The sequence below is a fragment of the Letharia lupina genome (assembly GCF_014066315.1).
Source record: "Letharia lupina isolate WasteWater1 chromosome Unknown contig_17, whole genome shotgun sequence".
NCBI lineage: Eukaryota > Fungi > Ascomycota > Lecanoromycetes > Lecanorales > Parmeliaceae > Letharia > Letharia lupina.
This window is the reverse complement of record NW_023502986.1, coordinates 622,584-643,894: the sequence shown is the minus strand read 5'-3', so window position 1 is coordinate 643,894 and position 21,311 is coordinate 622,584. Positions and strand designations below refer to the sequence as shown.

Here is a 21,311-nt window from a genome sequence, read left to right as displayed (position 1 = left end):
AGATCGCTTATCAAATTTACTCGACAGCCCTAATTAAAAAAAATGATTATGAATTTTATTCATATGCCTTTACTCGTACTGATAATAATACCTTAATTACTATTATTAGATAAAAGATTAAAAAATTAAAATAGGCTATATTTAAGCCTGCAGCAATATCATGTGACTTGGCAAGCTTTCCACTACTGGGTAGCCCCGCGCCCCATGGAACACGGTAAGGACAAGCACTGCCGGTCATTACCCGATGCATGCCAACAGCGATCTTTTTGATTCCAACGTGGAGACTTCAGAGGTTGAGTGATAGGATGTTTTTGAAGCACAGGATAAAACTCCATGTAACCTCATTCTCTATTGAGAGTTGGATTACCACACGAAGATGAGCGGTCACCAATTCACCTTCCCTCCGCCTCCCCCAGCGCCGCCCAAGGCTCCTCAAAGCTACCCTGAGGTCTCCCAACCATTCGTGGGCCTCAATGGCTATATAGGCAGAGGAAACAGAGGAGATCATAGTGATCGAGGACATGGCCGTGGTTCTAATCGAGGTAATCAAAGACGTGGACACTTTGGCTCCTCGCAATCGACTTCATTCTACGGCAATTCCTCTTTGGATGTCGTCAGCAGGCACCACTTACCGCCCGATATGGGTTACAATGTTCATACAAATGATTACAGAACAAGTGGGTGTCCCCTGCCCAGCTATCCGCCGGTACAGCTCCCTCAATATCCCACTGTTTTGCGTCAAGGCTATGGGCAGCAAATCCCGGCCTTTCCATTGGATGCCCGACCACCTCAAGTAGCATATACTGCAAATAGAAATGGCTCTACCCAAAATTGCAATGGGCAACAGCAGTATTCTTCGCATGGCTACAGTTCCTCACTCCCCACTATTCAAGCCCCATTGCCTGCACCTCAAAACCACACTTCGTTCCAAACAAACGCCCACGCTGGTCAGCCTCTACTGATGGGTCCACCGATACGCATGGGCTTTGATGCAAAGCCAATTGGTCATCAGACTCAGCAACATGCCCAGCCGACTGCGAACGGAACCAACGCACATCAGCATGGATTATCGAACGGCCACGATTCACCTTATCGACACAGCTCTCCCATGAGCTTCCCTTCTGGCCGTCACGAATCTCCAAATCCTTTCCCAGGATATCGTGGCCGAGGCCAGAAACGTGGACATGGAGAAGTTTTCCACAGACCGCGAAACCAGAATCACCGAATTCAAGTTGCACCCGCAGTGCCCAGCTTTGGGGGTCCACTTCCTCTCCCTATAAAACCACCAGCACTTCATGAAGCTACTAGGAAACCCAGGAAGAAGAAGCGAAAACACAATCAGCTAGGTCTGACTCCTAAAACAGAGGAACATGAGTCCAGTGAAGAGGAGGAAGACGACGCAGACGAAGAGGCCAGACTTGCCGCCGTGGCTGCGAGCACTGGTCAAGGCCCTCAGCTGTAAGCATATTAATTGGCAGCAATCTACCAGCCATAGCTCACTGACGTCTCCTTAGCTTACAATTCGACTTTAAAGGTCGTACTTCCACCCTACAATCTTCGTCAGATATCACAGCCTGGATAGAAGAACGCAAGAAGAAATTTCCAACTAAAGCGCGCGCTGAAGAAATTGCAGAGGGTAAGCGGCAGCGCGAAGAGCAACAGAGAGCAACCAATCAAGTTCGTAGAGAAGCTCAAGGAAAGCACAGAACGGAAGTCAATGAAAGACGGAAGCAGACGACGGAAGGAGAGAAGCAGCGAAAGAAGAGTGAAACCACGTCCAAAGATGCGGCGGCGAAATCCAAGCGCAAAGTGGAAAAGCTTCGAAAACAGCTCGAGAAGGAAGAGAGACGCATTGCCAAAGCAGAGGCCAAGACATCCAAAGATCAGGTAGAATTTAGTAGGGAAATGGGTAGAACGGATATGTCAGCCCTCGGCAATGAAAGCAAGAAGAGAAAGCGATCAGATAGCGGTGGATCTTGCAGCGCAAAGATTGAGGACGCCGACCTAGTAAAGACAGAGCTTCAAGAAACCGCAAGCATAGTGCCTGATCCTTTGACACCGACCTCGCAGCCGGCATTAGCGGATGAAGAACGAGATCCTCCGCCCAAAGCTCTCAACGCAGATAGTGCCCCTGATCAAGCGAATCCTTCAAACGGACAAGAAGGCGACGGACACTCCTTCCCTGCGATGGACCGGTCGATCCAAGATTCAAGTGTCTCCTCGTCCGACTCGAGCTGCGACTCTTCCTCGACAGTCTCTGAAGATATTACATCTTCCAGCGGTTCATCTTCCGACGATGCTAGTGACGACGGAGCTCCTGACGAGACTTCCACAAAGCGAAACGGGCCCGAGAGAGTTGCGCCTCCAAAGCGTGCAAAGCCGAAGCAGATATGCCGAGAGTTCCTCCATAAAGGTCTCTGCAAACGAGGCAGCCGCTGTAAGTATTTGCACGGATTGCCAGAAAGGGCAAGCCATAAGGCGGGGAGCCAGGAGGTAAGAAGAAATGAAGGAAGAAAGGAGAGAGTCGGACTCTATCAGCGAGTGAGTCGCCAGGTCCAACTTAACGTCTTGGCCATAACACGTGTGCTGACAATGTGCTTGTGTAGCTTGTAGAGCAGGAAAAAGAGCAAGAAGACCGCAATATTATGGAAGCTATCCTTCATCTCGGAGAAAAAGGGCTCTTGGAAAAATGCGTGCAGGCAGTAAATGGAGACGAAAAAGCAAGTTGAAGGCGAAGACGAAGGCTTACAAGTGACGTTATTTGAAGTAAGCTGTACTCAACTTAGTGAGGAGGCCCAAAGGCAAGGTGTTCCCTTGCATTATGTAGCTCGACCTTCTTGTGTATGATAGCATAACGCACTGGAAAATCGAACCCTGCTGAGATAGTGGCTACTCTAAGCCCACTTATGCTACGTCCGCGTCCACATATGCCTCTCTACACCTCGAATTCGATTGTGCATGTTTCTAGCCCACAGGTATCCCAGGCGCGCTGCTTGGAAACATTATTGGCACGTTGACAAGATCAGCTTCTTTTTCTAGACAAATGGATTGCAAGATCTTGCCTGCCATCTATGGCCGTTTTCTAAACAACGTAAGTGGCATGCATGCCAATCTTTTCTAGTCTCAGAAAAGGCCCCACGCAGTGGGTCTGAGTAGGAAACCCTGCCAAGCCTCGTTTTTTTGGTGGTTTGGCTGATATGAGAAATTTACCCCTGGGTATCCGATAACCGCCCAGGCCGAGGTAACAAATTAATCGAGAATTCTCCGCATATCAATAACGCGTCTCTTTCCTATTCTTCTTAATAACTCCACCATACCACATCCACTATAACTAAAATTACTACTCTACCTACTCCTGATAAGATTAAAATAGCTTAGGCCTTAAAGCGTTAGAAAAGAGAAGCTCAGGGTAAAATAAGAAAGAATAAGCTTGAAAAACGTGATAAGCTTCTTAAAAACATACCTAAACTACTAGAGTATTAATTAATAAAAATTCTATATTATAAAACTATTAATTATCTTTCGAAAGATCTAAAAGTTATTTTATATTTAGTATTTTCTCTTATATAGATTATTACTATATAAGAAATACTTTATAATAATATTAATTTATATACCTCTTAATAGAGTATTCTTAGTTCTATTTAAAAATCTCTTAAGATCTCGAAGCTAAAAATCTTTATCGCTATTACTATCTATATAAGAATCTATTACTTTTTTATTATTTATAATTATTAAAAAAATAATAATATTACTTTAATAACTTCGATTATTATTAAATAAATAGCTCGAAATCGCTATATTCTTCTTTATAGATATATATATTACTTAAATCTCGATATAGAGAATAATTTTACTATTAAAAAAGATAGATATAAGAAGTCTATATAATATAGAAAGCTTCTTTTATTTATCGATAAGATACGAAGTAATTAAAAGAAATTATATATATTAAGTTTTTATTATATAATTAATAAATGTATAATTAAGAAGATGAGATATATTTATTATTCTATTATAGCTTTAGATAAGTTAATTAAGAAGAAATATAAGCTTTTCATAATTAATAATAAGAGTTATCTTTATAATTATATATAATATTCGTCTATATAAGATCTTAAGAGTAGATTAAAAGTTAAAGATCTCGGAGAAATATTAATTATAGTATTTAAATTAATTATTAATATACTATTTCTTAACTCTATTCTCTTTATAAATAATTATTTTATTAAATTAAAGCTTACTAGAAAGTTGAAGGCTTTAAGAATTATTATATATAGAACTATAAAGCTAAATTAAATAGATCTTTTAAAATTACTTATAAAGATAAAATAGATTTTTGCTAAGGATATTTTATATAGAGTTCTTACTATAGTAATTTAGAATAATATTCTTATAGTAGCTTAATAGAATAATAATCTTATTTTAATTCTTATTACTATCTACGATATTAGAGAGATTAATAATACTATTATTAAAAAGAGAAAGCGTCTTAATAGAATAAGTATTAATAATTATATTATCTTATCTACTTTTAAAAAGAATGAGAATAATATTTAGTAAAAGAATTTCGATATTTTAAGAATATTCTTCTATTATAATTTATATATAAGGGAGATTAATTGATTTAATATATTAATAATTATATATACTTTTTAGCGAGTTTATAATTAGATCTAGATATCTTTATTTACTTAATATCTTAATAAAAGTCTTTTTAATACTTTTAAACTCTATAAATTTATAGAAAAAAAGCGTTAGAAGTATTAGAGTTTTCTAGAATAAGTAATAGTAGATTTAATAAAGGATGAAGTATCGAGTTAAAAGATTTTATCTTCGCTTATAATTATTATTCTCTCTAAGTTACTACGAGATAATTATAATTAATAAGATATAAAAGATAATAGAACGTATATATAGTATCGTGTAGATATTAAGAATAGAGGTTTTAATAGAGAAATAAGTAAGAATAGAAGAAGTTCTCTTAAGATTAGAAGTGACTATACTATATATAACGTCTTTCTATATTATAAAGGAAATTATATAAAATAATTTTATAGTAGAGAGACTATAGTGGAGTCTAAAGAGTAGATATAGCGCTTTTTTAATATATTATAATAGAATAATAAAGTGTTATAGTATATTATGATAGAAAAAATTGAATTTATTACAGTTAGGCGATTATCGAATATATTAGCATTAGTAAGTTTCGGAGTAGCTTTACCCCGAAGCGAGTTACCTCGAAGCTACTTCGAAACTATTTTAAAGACTTAATAATCTATAACTTCGATATATTATTACTCGATAATCGAACTATTACTTTTTATAAAAATTTATTAGTATATTCTTAATATATATAATAATAATATATTAAATTTTCTAAATTTAAAGTTCGAAGTCTTTAAAGTTATTAAGCTTTTTAATTTTTTTTTAAAAAATCTTAAAATATTTAAAAAAATAAATGAATTAAAAAATAATATTAATAAAACTTTATATATCTTTACTTATATCTATAAATTATTAAATATTAATTTAAATTATAAATTAATTAATAAACTAATTAAGATAATAATTTAAATAAGTTTAAGCTTATAAATTAAATTTATAGAAAGTAATTTATTTTTAAATCTAATTTCGAGATTAAATTCGATTCTCGAACTTCGAAGAGTAAAATTATTTTAATTTAAGATTTATTTAAAATTATAAAAAGATTAAATTTTATAAATTTTAAAACTATTAGAAAGCGTAGATTATATTCTATAATTTAAATAAAATAATAGTAAAATTTTAATAGAAAAAAGAGAAGTTATATTAATAATAGATTTCTAGAAAATTAATTATTTTTAATTTAATTTAAATTAATATATATAAAAAAATAAGATATAGTTAAGTTTAAAAAATTTAAATTTATATATATAATTAATTATAAATTTAAATTCGCTACGCTCTTTAATTAAATCGATTAAGTTATCGCGAGTAAATAAATTAGCGTCTATAACTATTAAAAAAATATCGCTTATTAAAGTTCGCTCGATAGTTAAATAGCTCTAATTAAAGAATAGATATATATTATTTAATTTTAAAATAACTTTTTTTTCTATTAAAATTTTAAGATTTTTTTTTTAAATTATAGAATAAAATATAAGCTTTTAGATAAAAAAAGAATTTCTAAATTTAGTCTTATAATTATTAAAGTGTAAGGAATTCAAATATCGCTTATTAAAGTTCGCTCGATAGTCGAATAGCTCTAATTAAATATATATTATTCGATTTTAGAATAACTTTTATAAGTTCTATTGAAATTTTGAGATTTGTTTTTTAAATTATAGAACGAAATATAAGCTTTTAGATAAAAAAGAATTTCTAAATTTAGTCTTATAGATATTTAAAGGTAATAAATTTAAATATCGTCTATTAAAAGTTTACTTATTAAATTTACTCGATAGCTCTAATTAAAAAAAATGATTATAAATTTAATTTAAAGGCCTTTACTCGTTTAATTAATAAGAAGTTAATTTTAATATCTATTATAGTCTTTTTATTTTAGTTACTATTATTATTATTTTTATAATTTATAAAAATTTAATTAATTTTACGATTTTTACGAATTCTACGATTTTATAATTTTTTTAGCGAGAGAGATTAATAGATTTAAATCGAGGACGAAGCGAAATAGTTCTAAAATTTATTAAAATTATTATTATTCGACTATCTAAGCTTATATAAAAGAGTATTCTTAATAAAGTAAATAAGTTTTTAATAAGCGATATTTAAATTCTTTACTTTTAAATATTTATAAGACTAAATTTAGAAATTCTTTTTTTATCTAAATACTTATATTTTGTTCTATATTTAAAAAAAAATCTTAAAAAGTTATTTTAAAATTAAATAATATATATCTAATTAAGATTATTCGACTATCGAGTAAACTTTAATAAGCGATATTTAAATTTCTTACGCTTTAATAATTATAAGACTTAATTTAAAAATTCTTTTTTTATCTAAAAGCTTATACTTCGTTCTATAATTTAAAAAAAAATCTTAAAATCTTAATAGAAAATAAAAAAGATATTCTATATATTAATAACGTATATCTATTTTTTTAATAATTACGAATATTAATCTATTTACTCGCGATAATTTAATTAATCTAATTAAAGAGCGTAGTAACTCTAAAGTTATTATTAGTTATATATATAAATTTAAAGTTTTTAAACTTAACTCTATCTTATTCTATTATATATACTAATAAATAAATTTAAAGTAAAAATATAATAAATATAAATATATAAAATCTAGCTCGAAGAATTCTATAATAATATTCTTAAATAGACTTATAAATATAACGAGTATTTTAATATTATTTTTAAAATTTTATTAATATACGTTAAAAAATAAGAGAGAGATTAAAAGTATAATTTTTAAAACTCTAATTTAAATCTTCTAAAAATTATTAATTAAGCTATTTTATTAAAAATCGAAAAAAAATCTAATTCTACGATATTTAAATAGTTATTTTATAAAAGATTATTTTTTTATTAGAATTCTTAATAAAAAGTTATATATAAAAGAAATAATTTATTTTCTATTTCGATTAATTTTAATAAGAATTTCATATAAAATAACGATTAATATAGCGATTTTAGAATTTTCTACTTAGACTTAATCTTAGTAATTTAAACTTATAACTAGTCGAGATATTATCTATAGCTAGTTCTATACTCATATCTCGCTTTAAGAATTAATTATATTATAAGCTTATTACGATATATCTCTTTTTTAGAGTCTAAGTAAAAAATTCTTAAATCGCTATATTAATTATTAATTTATATAGACTTATTATAATAATTATCTCGTTATTCGAAAGTCGCGATTTTCTTTAATTTTTTAATTATTATTATATAATCTTTTAATATTAATTAAGAGAATAATAGATCTTTCGAGATTATTAAATAAATATATAAATTTTTTATTATAATTAAATAGCTCGTTATTATTATATAAGCTTATTTAAATATATATTTTTTATTAATAGTTATAGTATTTATCTTTAATCGATTACTCTTTAATAATTAAATTCTAGATAATAATATATTATATTTAATATTATTAAAAGATTATATAATTAATATATATAAAAGAATAAAATAGAGTTAAGCTTGAAAATCTTAAATTTGTATATATAGCTAATTATAAATTTAAATCTTATACGCTTTTTAATTAGATCGACTAAGTTAGCTCGATAGCCCTCTTACGCTTTTCTTATTAAAAATTTATATATAGAAGTTTTATACTTTAAAGTACTTAGCTTACGATATATATAATTACTTTATAATTTCTTAAATTATAAAGCTCGCTTTATACTTTTTAACGTTATAAAAATTATAAAGTTTAATCTACTATTAATAGATTAAATAGATATTTAAATATAATAATTATAATAATTATATTAAATACGTTTAAGATTAAATAATAATTCTTTTATCTATTTATATAATTATTCTTTTTCTATTATTTTATTAATTCTATTAATTCTATTAATATAAATATAATTATTTTTAATATCTCTTATCTAAAGATTATTTAATATTTTAGATATATATATTTCTTTTATTCGCCTTTTAAAGCCTCTATTAATACTCTTAGATTATCTCTTAATAAATTTATTATTATTAATAATTAAGATCGTAAGCGAGCTTAATAGCTATCTACTACTATTTATAAATATATTAAAAAATTCTTAAAAAAAGCTTAAACGAATATATTCTCTCTTATATACTTCTTTTAAATTAGCGATAATATCGTTTAATCTAGCGATACTATCTTTTAAAATATATTTTTCTTTTTTATTTATTCTTTATTACTTTATTTTAAAATCTCTTAATATATATTAGATTTTAAATATCGTTAAAAAGAAATTTCTAAAAATATAATAATTATATTAAACGCGTTTAAGATTAAATAATAATCCTTTTATCTATTTATATAATTATTCTTCTTCTATTATTTTACTAATTTTATTAATTTTATTAATATAAATATATTTACTCTTAATACTCTTATATTTAATTAAATAAGAGAAGAATCTATAATAGATAAATATAAAGAATATTATAAAGAATATTATAAAGATAATTATTAGTAGTAATAATATAATAGATTTACTCTTTATAATTTTATATTAATCTATTTAATTAGTATAAAAGAAATTAATATAATATAAGAGCGTAGTTTACTAACGATTAGCTAGTAGACATAGACTATAAAAGACGTAGAGTTATTATAAGATTTAGTAATATATTTAATAGTAGAATTAATCTCTAAGAAATACTAAAACTTCGAGATATATAAAGTAAATCTATATTCGTTAAGTCTCTAGATATATAAGATATATTATTAAAATTAAACTCTAAAAGAAACTCTAATATAATATATACGATATCGAAGTCTTAGTATAAGTAGTATTAAGATTTATAATAGTATTAAATCTAATAATTATTTTCTCTTCTAGACTCTAATCTCTAGACGTCTAAATAAATAGAATATTTATTAAAAAACCTTTAAACTCTAATAGAGAAATAAGGAAAAAGAGTTAATTTATTATAATATCGTTTTAACGACGCGATAGAATTAATTATTACGCGCCGTAGACGCGCTATTAATATATTATATAATAATATTAATATTACTTTCGAGAATAATATCGCTTCTATAATATTAATTAATAGTAATTTATAGTAAATCGATATATTTAATATTAACGTTTTTATAGCGCTAGTTAATAACCTCTATAGCGAATAAATATTTAATTTATAAATTTATAATAAAATCTTAAAACTCTAATAAATAAAAGAAGATAGAAGAGTTATTTTATAAATAACGTTATTTTTATAGTATATAATATTAATATCGAAGTAACGTAATAATAATCTTTATTATAAGTATTCGAAGAAAGTAATTAATAGAGCGACGCGTTCGCGATAATACTTTTAATTATTAATTAATAATAATAGTAGAATAATAATAATAGTTAGACGACGCGGCTTTATAGATAATAGCGAAATATTACCGCGTCGCTAATACTTATATTATTAAGTATTATTCGCTAGTATTAGCGCTATAATAGAGAATATAAAAATCTTCTTTAAATTATTTATTTTTATTCTTTATAATTTCTAACGTCTCTTTTATAAGTGCTTATTCTAATATTATAATATTAATATTAATACTAATATAAATATAGTATATCTCGTTATATTAATAATCTATCTCTCTTTATTATAAATATCTTATTATTATTAATCGCGTTAGTATATAAATTAATAATTTTAACTCTTTTTTAATAATAATAATAATTTTAATAGTAAGTATATAGTCGCGTTATAGGCGCGACTATTAACTCTTAACTATTATTATTATTATCGCTTCGTATATATAATTACTAATAAGTTCTAATATCTAATTTATTATATAGAATTTACTTTTATCGAGATAACGATTTATATATTTAAGATAAGTCTTTCTTTTATAATAATTATAAGATTAAAAGACGCGATATTAATCGCTATATTAAAATTCCTTTATATCTTTAAATATAAATAAAAAAATTAATATAGCGTTATTATCGCGTTAAATAATTTTAATAAATATCTTATTAATAAGCTAAGCTCGATAAGGAGATTACTTAGTAATATAAGTTATAGAGATATATAATAATAATAACTTTAATCGCTTTTATTATAATTATAGATTTTTAAAACTAGTTTATAGCGATAAATAAGCGCGTAGTAAAATTAAAGAAAATAAATAAGTTATTAAAGAAGAAGCTTAAGAGTCTTTATTAATATATAACAAATATTAAAGAGTATTAACTCGAAAACTATATTTTAATTAACTTCTTATTAGAGTAATAGATTAATAAATTTAATTTAATATCTAATATTAAAATAATAAAGAATATTTAAATAGTAATCTTTTTTTAGTAGTAGCGCTAGCGTAAGATTCTTAGATAATTTTTTAATAATTACTTTAGATAAAAATATATCTATATTAATAGTATATATCTTAATATAATATAATCTTTTTATAGTAAAGTTTAATAGATAATTAAATAATATAATTATTTAATTAATTTATATTTTAATAGTAATAAATATAGAGAAATACGCGCGTAATATAAGTATTATCTAGAAATATATCTAATTTAATTAATATTAATATTTTATTTTATCGCGTTCGCTTATTTATTATTAACTTATATAATTAAATAAGCACTTTAATAATAAGAGACTTATTCTTATTTATTATTTAATACTTCTATTTATTACTCGTCTATTTATAAACTTAAATTAGCTTATTAATATTAATAAGTTTATTATCTAATAATTATTAATTATACTCTTTACTCTAATTAATCTATTTAACTTTATATTAGATATTTTTCTTATATTTAATCTTATTAATAATTTCTTTAATCTTTTAAAGTTTATCGTTATTAATAAGCTTAAGAGTCTATATAAAGATATTCGCTATATTATTATAATCGCGATTATAATAAGACTTAAATAATAATATATAAAAGATATTATAAATTTTATATATTAAGAATAAAAGTAGGCGATACGTCTACGCTTCTATTTTATCTATAATCTAAAATAATCTTATAAATTTATAAGATAACTTCTTACTTAAGCGTTTTTACTTTAAATTCTTAATTATTAATATTACTAAATCGTTTATCTTATAGCTTTAAGATTAATATATTTTATTATAATACTTAAATTAAGTTATAATAGCGTTATAAAAACGCTCTATTATCTTATCTCTTAATATTTATAATTTCTTTACTCTATTATTTATAGTAAATACTTTTCTCTTAATAAAGTTATTTTTAATCTTCTAATAAATTTTAGAATAATATTTATATATTAGAAAGAATAATATCGTTTTAATAAAGAAATATTAACTATTTATATAAGCGAACTCTATTATTAATAGTTATTTCGTTTAAATATTTTACTTATTATTAGCGAATATATATAAAAAGTATTTTAATACTTAATTTTAACGCTTAGTCTATTTATTAATTTATAAATAAAAAATAATACTTAAATATTATTTAATTTTAAAATAAAAGTAAATAATAGATTAGAAGCTACTAGTAAATATAGAGTCTTTATTACTAATAATATTATTTAATATATTATAGCGATATACTATTTTAAAATAAAATACTTTTATTAATTAAGCGATATCGATCGTAATAGATATAGAAATATATTTTATTATCTTTATAAATCGATTTACTATAACTAAAATAGTATTATAAATAATATTCTTATACTTACTCGCTAATAAGTCGATAATAAAGTTTATAGAAATTTCTTTTTATAGCTTAATAGCGATAGAAAGCGAATTTAATTCGCTATAGAAGCGATATCGCGAAGTCTTAATTCGCTAATAAACGTTATATATCTTAATATAATTAATAACTTACTTTAAGCTCTTATCTTAATAATATTTATAAATAAATAATTTATATATTTTTATAGCGCTAAAGTATTTAAATAACGAATTATTATAATATTTACTAATAAGCTTTTTTTTTAAGATCTTATCTTTAAAGATATAAAGACGACTATTATATCTTAATAGTTTCTTAAAATTTAAGATTTATATTTAACTATATATACGACGCTTAATTATTAGTTTATTAATATTAATTTAAAAAGAGTTTATCTAATTATTATAAATTTATAAATCTTAAATTAATATTTTTATTAATCTTTAAAGTATATTATAAATAATCTCTTATATAATCTTAGACTTTCTTTTAAAATAATTATTTAAACGTCGATAATATAAAACGCGGGCGCTATCGCCGCTATAATCTTTTTATCTCTTTATAATTACTCGTTATTAGTTTAAAATACGAGTTTATTCTATAGTATTAATAATAATTTAATATTTAATAACGAAGTTTTTTTATAATTAAAGCGTCGCGATAATAGATTAATAGAGTTTAATTTATTTATTTAATAAAAAATCTTAAAGTTATAAGTAGCTAACTTTAGCGCTTAACGAGTTTATTTAAAATTTAATTTCTTTTACTTTATAAAGTTTTTAAGATTATTATAATTTATTAGAATTTTAATATAAAACGTATTATCTTCTAGATAGTAATATTATTATTTTATAAACGCTATAATAGCGAATAACTCTTAATTATAGATTTTATAGTTTTACTTTATAGAAATTATTTTTCTAAATTAAAATACTATTAATCGCTAATAATTATTCTTATTTAATTATAAAAATATAAGTAAAGGCCTATAAATTAAATTTATAAAGTTAGATTTTTTTAAATTAAATCGAATTTTAGCCTTAGCTCTAAGTTAAATCGAACTCTAATCGCTTACTATACGTTTTTAATCTATATATAAATATATATATACGAAGAGAGGCGCGCTAAGGTCTAATTAGGAACGTATATCGAGTATAAAGAATTAATCTATAATAATTATCTATAAAAAATAGAGAAATACTATATTCTTATAGTAAGAACTATATATATATAATTCTTCGAATATCGGAAATTAATGAAGATATTAGATTAATTAATAATATAAATCTTATAATATCTTCTACTATAGTGAAATCTTTCGAATAATAAAATAGCTATAGATATCGAACGATTTTAATTCGTTTAAATATGCATTATTCGATATTTCTTCTATAGAGACTTAATTAACTATAATCATCGTAGTAGATTCTTCTCTTATAACGTTATTATAATAATATATTATATTAATATAATAAGAATAATAGATAAAGTTATAGTAATATTCTTCGCTTATTAAGTAATAATTTAATATAAAATCGTAGAGAGTATATAATATAAGATCTTAAAGAGCTAAGCTATATTCTTAATACTAAGAATCTTATTACCGCTTAATTTCTCTATAGTATTCTCTATAATATTCTTCGCAGTATTCTCCGTATTTACCTATTATAGTTTCTTCTCTTACTCTTTAATATAGTAAAAATAATAAGCTAAATTATAGTAATATTCTTCGCTTATTAAGTAATAATTTGATATAAAATCGTAGAGAGTATATAATATAGAATCTTAGAGAGCTGAGCCGTATTCTTAATAATAATAGTTTTATTACCACTTAATTTCTTCGTAGTATTCTCCGTAGTATTCTTTATAATATTCTTCGTATTTATCTATTATAGTTTCTTCTATAGAGATCTAATTAACTATAATTATCGTAGTAAATCCTTCTCTTATAACGTTATTATAATAATATATTATATTAATATAATAGAGATAATAGGCCAAGTTATAATAATATTCTCCGCTTATTAAATAATAATTTAATATGAAATTATAAAGAGTATATAACGTGAAATCTTAGAGAGCTAAGCTATATTCTTAACGATAGCGGTTTTATTACCGCTTAATTTCTCCGTAATATTCTTCGCATTTATCTATTATAGTTTCTTCTCTTACTTCTTAATATAGTAGAGATAATAGACGAAGTTATAGTAGTATTCTTCGCTTACTAAGTAATAATTTAATATAGAACCGTAGAGAGTATATAACGTGGGATCTTAAAGAGCTGAGCCGTGTTCTTAACGATAATGATCTTATTACCGCTTAATTTCTCCGCAGTATTCTTCACATTTATCTATTATAGTTTCTTCTCTTACTTCTTTTCTTATAGAGTATTAGATTAAGTAACTAGCTGAATAACTAATTAAGTAAATAAATAAGTAATTAATTAATAATCTAACTAAGTAGATTATTGAGTTAATAGAATAGATAGTATTAATTAAGTAATTAGTTAAGTATCGCTAGCTTAGAAGAAGTATATAGAAGAGAATAATGGCTATAAATTCGTTTAAGCTCTTTTTAAGAATCTTTTAACGCGTTTATAAGTAGTAGTAGATAATTATTAGAATACGGCCTCGATTATTAATAATAGCGAATTTATTAAGAGATAATCTAAGAATATTAATAGGGGCTTTAAGAGGCGAATAAAGAGGTATATATATCTTAGACGTTAAGTAATCTTTAGACGAGGAATATCGAAGATAATTATATTTATATTAATAAAATTAATAAAATTAATAGAGTAATAAAAGAATAATAATTATATAAATAGATGAAAGGATTATTATTTAATCTCGGACGCGTTTAATATAACTACGATATTTAAATATTAATTTAATCTATTAATAGTAGATTAAACTTTATTATTTTTATAGCGTTAGAAAGCGTATATTAAGCTTTATAATTTACGAAATTATAAAGTAATAGTATCTTTAGAGAGATAGTTATTTTAGAGTATAAGATTTCTATATATAGATTTTTATAGATTTTTGATAATTATAGACGCTAATTTATTTACTCGCGATATTTAATTAAAAAGCGTAGATCTAATAAATTAATAATTAGCTATATATATAAATTTAAAATTTTCTAATTTAGCTCTATCTTATTCTTTTATATATACTAATAATTTTTATATTAAAGTTAAAAGTATTAATTTTAAAATATAACTTTAAATTTAAATTATAGTAATATAGAAATAACGCGATTATAAAAATACTTCGAAGTTATTAGAACGCTAGCTTAACGCTATCTATTTACTCTAGCGATCTAGATTTTTTATTATTTTTACTCTCTTTAAATAAGTTAATAAATAATATTACTATATTAAAATAGTTATAAATAAATTATTAATAGAAATTAATAAAGTCTAAAAAGACTTATATATTTTAATAACTTTTTAATTTTAGCTACTTCTTAATAATAGCGATATAATTTTAATCTATTATAATATCTTTAATAGATATAATAAACTTTAGAAACTTAATTCGTTCGATATAGAATTAATACTTTTTAAAATTAACGTATAGTTAAAATTAGCGTAAACGCTTAAGTACTTATTTAACGTATTACTAATACTTCGCTAAATCTATATTATAAATTAGAATATTATTTAAATATATTATATATATTATATTTACTAGATCTATAAAAGCTTTATTAATATATATTTAAAAAGTTATTAAAGTATTAGCGAGCTTAAAAGATATAATTAGATATTCGAAGTAATCGTAATAACTACGAAACGCTATTTTTTACTTATCACCTTTTTTAATCTAGATTTAATAATAAATATTCTTAAGATTTAATTTTATAAAGATCTTAAATCTATATAAGCGATTTAGAGTTTTAATAATTAAAGATAACGAGTATCGATTTTTAATAGTTATCGCGTTTAGATCTTAATAATTAATATAAAAATAGAGCTCTCTATTCTTTTTAAAAATAAAAAAAATTAATATTTTAACTAAAAAAGTCGAGTAATAAATTTAATTTTTTTAAAGGAAATTCTTTAGATAGCGTTATAGTTTTATTAAATTTATTTAAAATAGATTATATAAGAGACTATATAACGACTTCTTATCGCTCTTAATTTTAATAATATAATCTCTCTACTTTAGCGTAGATAAGATCTTTACTTTTTTATTAGAAAAAATATTATTAAACTCTAATAACTTCTAAAAAAGCTTTAAACTACGTCTATTTTTTAATTCGCTTCGCGCTATCGCGGCGTATATAATCGCGAATATATTTAACTTCTATTTAATAATTCGAGTAAATTTAATTAATTCTTTAATCTATAATTTATTAATATTAACTTTAAACTATTATTACTTCGCTATTAAATCTAATAATACTTATAATTAATTTAACTTAAGTATATTTAATATAATATTAAAGTCTTTTTAATTAATAATATAGAAAAGTATATTATACTTTCTACTTTAGTTTTAACTATTTATTAATTAATAATTTAGCTAATACGCGTTATAGTAATATATATTTTAATTACTTAATACTTTTAATTATAATAAGATAATATTATAAGATTTTAAACCTTATTAAATTACGAACTCTTATAAAATTAAATTAATATACGCTCTAATATCGAGTAGAGTAATAAGTTATCTCTATTTACTTTAAAGCTTTATTTATCTCTTTATAAGAATAGAAGAAATTACTTTTATTAATTACTATTCTTATCTTACTTCTAAGATAATTATAAGATTTAATCTTTTTTTATTAATATTACGCTAATATTAGCGATAGATAATTTATCGAAATTTAAATATTTAGATATTTAATAATCTTATTTATTATAATAAAAATAATTATTCTTTTTATAATTAGAATTAAAGAATTTAGCTTTATATTTTATATTATTCTCTTAAGTATATACTATTTTAACGTTATTATTCGAAATTAATTTAAACTTTAAAATTCGCTTCTCTAAGAGCTTATTTTTAATAAACTTTTTTAAAGACTTTAAATAAAAATCGCTATTAAAGTATATACGTTTTAAAATCTTTTTCTATATAATAGTCTAGATAAGAATTTCTTTTCGTTATCTCGATATACTATTAATATTTAGAATTTTATTTTTAAACTCTAATTTAAGCTTAATTAAGAAGAAATTAATTTAATATTTCTTAGAAAATAAAGATAAATAAGCCTTTAGTTTTTTTAGATAAGTTTTAAAAATAAATATCTTCTAATTAAAGCGATATTTAATTTTCTTTTATTTTTCGTAGATAAGAAGATAGCGATTTATTAAGTTCGTAATTAAATTAAATAAAAACTATTTAAAGAATTTAAAGATTATATTCTCTAGACTATAGATTTAATAATACTTATATTATTAAATATTAAAATTATTTTCTAAAAACTATATATAATAAATAATTCTAATTTAATTAATAATAAAATATTTAGAACTTATAAGAAACTTAATTTCGACTTCGCGGAATTAGCGTAAATACTTTCTCTTACTAATATTCTTATAAGAATATATTCTTTTAAAGCGCAATATTTTCACTTTAATTAATATATTTACTAAAGATATAATAATAATTAATATAAATAAATTCTTATTAGCTATAGATAATAAGTTAATATTATAAAGCTCGCGATTATAAGCCTTTAACGCAGTTAACTCTTATTCTTATTTTAAATAATAATTTTCGATTTTAATAATTATAAGACGTTATTTTATAATAAAGTTTTTTATTAATAAGAAATTTTCGAATTAGTTATCGACGCTATAGTAACTATTAATATTATCTTTATTATCTATTATATAGTTTAGAGATAAACTTAATATAGTAATAATAATAAGTCTTTTTCTTTAAAAGATAAAGAGATTAAAATTATAAAGACGTAGTTTATTAATAATTAGCTAGCGAGTATAGAGTATAAAAGATATAGAGTTATTATAAAATTTAGTAATATATTTAATAGTAGAACTAATTTCTAAGAAATATTAAAACTTCGAGATATATAAAATAAACTTATATTCGCTAAGCTCTTAGATATACGAGATATATTATTAAAATTAAATTCTAAAAGAAATTCTAACGTAATATATACGATATCGAAGTCTTAGCGTAAGTAGCGTTAAGGCTTATAATAGTATTAGATTTAATATATAATAAGTAAATATAAAGAATACTACGAAGAAATTAAGCGATAATAAAATTTATAATATTAAAAATACGACTTAGCTCTTTAAGATCTTATATTATATACTCTTTATAATTTTAAATTAAATTATTATTTAATAAGCGAAAAATATTATTATAATTTAATCTATTATTTTTACTATATTAAGAAGTAAGAGAAGAAATTATAATAGATAATTATAAAGAATATTATAAAGAATACTATTAATATATATAATAGAATAAGATAGAGCTAAGCTTAAAAATCTTGAATTTATATATATAGTTAATTATTAATTCGAATTCGCTACGCTCTTTAATTAAATCGACTAAATCATTATAAGTAAATAAATTAGCGTCCGTAACCATCAAAATCTCGCCCTCCTACGCCTCCCTCATTAAAAAAATAGATATACATTATTAATATATAGAATTACTTTTTTATTTTCTATTAAAATTTTAAGACTTTTTTTTTAATTTTAAAGCGCTATTTGTGCTTTCCGAATTTTTAAGAATTTTGAAATTTAGTCTTATAATTATTAAAGCGCAAGGAATTCAAATATCGCTTATCAGAGTTCACTTATCAAAGATCGCTCACCTACTTACTCGATAGCCCTAATTAAAAAAATGATTATGAATTTAATTCATAGGCCTTTACTCGTAAAGAATACTATAAAGAAATTAAGTAATAATAAAGTTATTATTATTAAGAATATAGCTTAGCTCTTTAAAATCTTATATTATATATTCTTTATAATTTTATATTAAATTATTACTTAGTAAGCGAAGAATATTATTATAATTTAATTTATTATTCTCTTTATATTAATATAATATATTACTATAATAATATTATAAGAAAAGAATTTACTATAATAATTATAGCTAATTAGATCTCTATAGAAAAGATATTAAATAATATATATCTAAATAAATTAAAATTATTCGATATTTTACTTTAATAGCTATTTTATTATTTAAAAGATTTTACTATAATAGAAGATAATATAAGATTAATATTACTAATTAATATATTATCTCTATTTCTTTTTAATATTTTAATACTTCTTACTATAAAAATATAGCCTTTCTCTATTTTTTATAAATAATTATTATAGATTAATTTTTTATACTTAATATATTTTTCTAATTAAATCTTAGCGCGTCTCTTTTTATATATATATATCTATATATTATATAGATTAAATTAATTTTATAATAATAGAAGTAGATTAAAAATATATAGTAAGCGATTAAAATTCGATTTAACTTAGAGCTAAAGCTAAAATTCGATTTAACTTAGAAAAATTTAACTCTATAAATTTAATTTATAGATCTTTACTTATAAGTTAAATATAATAATTTAATTATAAATTTAATTAAATTAATATCTAATAAAAATTAAGTATTAGAATAATTTTCTCTATATTAGTATATATAACGAGTAAAGGCATATGAATTAAATTCATAATCATTTTTTTGATTAGGCCTATCGAGTAAATTTGAGAAGCGATCTTTAGGGAGCGATCTTTGGTGAGCGATCTTTGGTGAGCGATCTTTGGTGAGCGATCTTTGGTGAGCGATATTTGAGTGCCTTGCCTTTCAACAATTATAAGATCAAATCTCAGAATTTTTAAAGCATTCAAAAGCGCAATCTACGCCCTACAATATAAAAAAAAAATCTCAAAAATTCAATAGAAAACAAAAAAGTTATTCTATATGTTAATAATGTACACCTATTTTTTTAATAGTTGCGAACGTTTAATGGTTGCGGACGCTGATTTATTTACCCGCGATGACTCAGCCGATCTAATTAAAGAGCGTAGTAACCCTAAATTTATAATTGACTATATATATAAATTTAAGGTTTTTAAGCTTAGCTCTATCTTATTCTATTATATATATTAATAGAATAAGATAGAGCTAAACTAGAAAATCTTAAATTTATATATATAGCCAATTATAAATTCGAGGTTATTACGCCTTTTAACTAGATCGACTAAGTCATCGCGGGTAAATAAATTAGCGTCCGCAACCATCAAAATCTCGCCCTCCCGCGCCTCCCTTATCAAAAAAATAAACGTATATTATTAATATATAGAATAACTTTTTTATTTTCTACGAGTAAAGGCCTATGAATTAAATTCATAACCGTTTTTTTTGATTAGGGCTGTCCGAGTGGTCGAGTAAATTTGGTGAGCGGTCTTTTGATAAGCGATCTTTGGTGAGCGATATTTGAAGTCCTTACCTTTGAAGAACTATAAGATCAAAGTTTAAGATTCTTTTTTTATCTGAAAGCTCACATTACGTTCTATAATTCAAAAGAAAAATCTCGAAATTTAAATAGAAAATAAAAATGTTATTCTAAAATTAAATAATGTGCACCTGTTTTTTGATTAGGGCTGTCGAACTTTGATAAGCGATATTTAAGGTCCTTACCCTTTAATAACTATAAGACTAAATTTTATAACTTTTACGTCATTGAAAAGCGCAATATTCGCTCTATAATTGAAAAAAATAATCTTAAAATTTTGATAGAAAATAGTAAAGTTATTAAAGGGTTAAAAGTAGAGTAAGAGATTTTAATAGTTGCGGACGCTAATTTGTTTACCCGCGGTGACTCAGCCGGTCTAGCCAAAAGGCGTAATAACCTCGAATTTATGATTGGCTGTATATATAAATTCAAGGTTTTCTAGTTTAGCCCTACCTTATTCTTTTATATATACTAATTAAAATTTTAAGATTTTTTTTTTAAA

The 21,311-nt window shown here is 23.3% G+C and overlaps 1 protein-coding gene across 1 annotated transcript; it reads left to right on the top strand.

The window, feature by feature from the left end:
• Positions 1-640: 640 nt before the first annotated feature.
• On the top strand, positions 641-2,729 carry HO133_003310 (uncharacterized protein; the record flags this gene model as incomplete). The annotated part of the gene is made up of 3 exons (XM_037294233.1): positions 641-1,458; positions 1,515-2,541; positions 2,607-2,729. The coding sequence occupies 3 exons, from the start codon at positions 641-643 to the stop codon at positions 2,727-2,729; spliced, it is 1,968 nt and encodes a 655-aa protein (XP_037149614.1).
• Between the last annotated feature and the right edge of the window lie 18,582 nt (positions 2,730-21,311).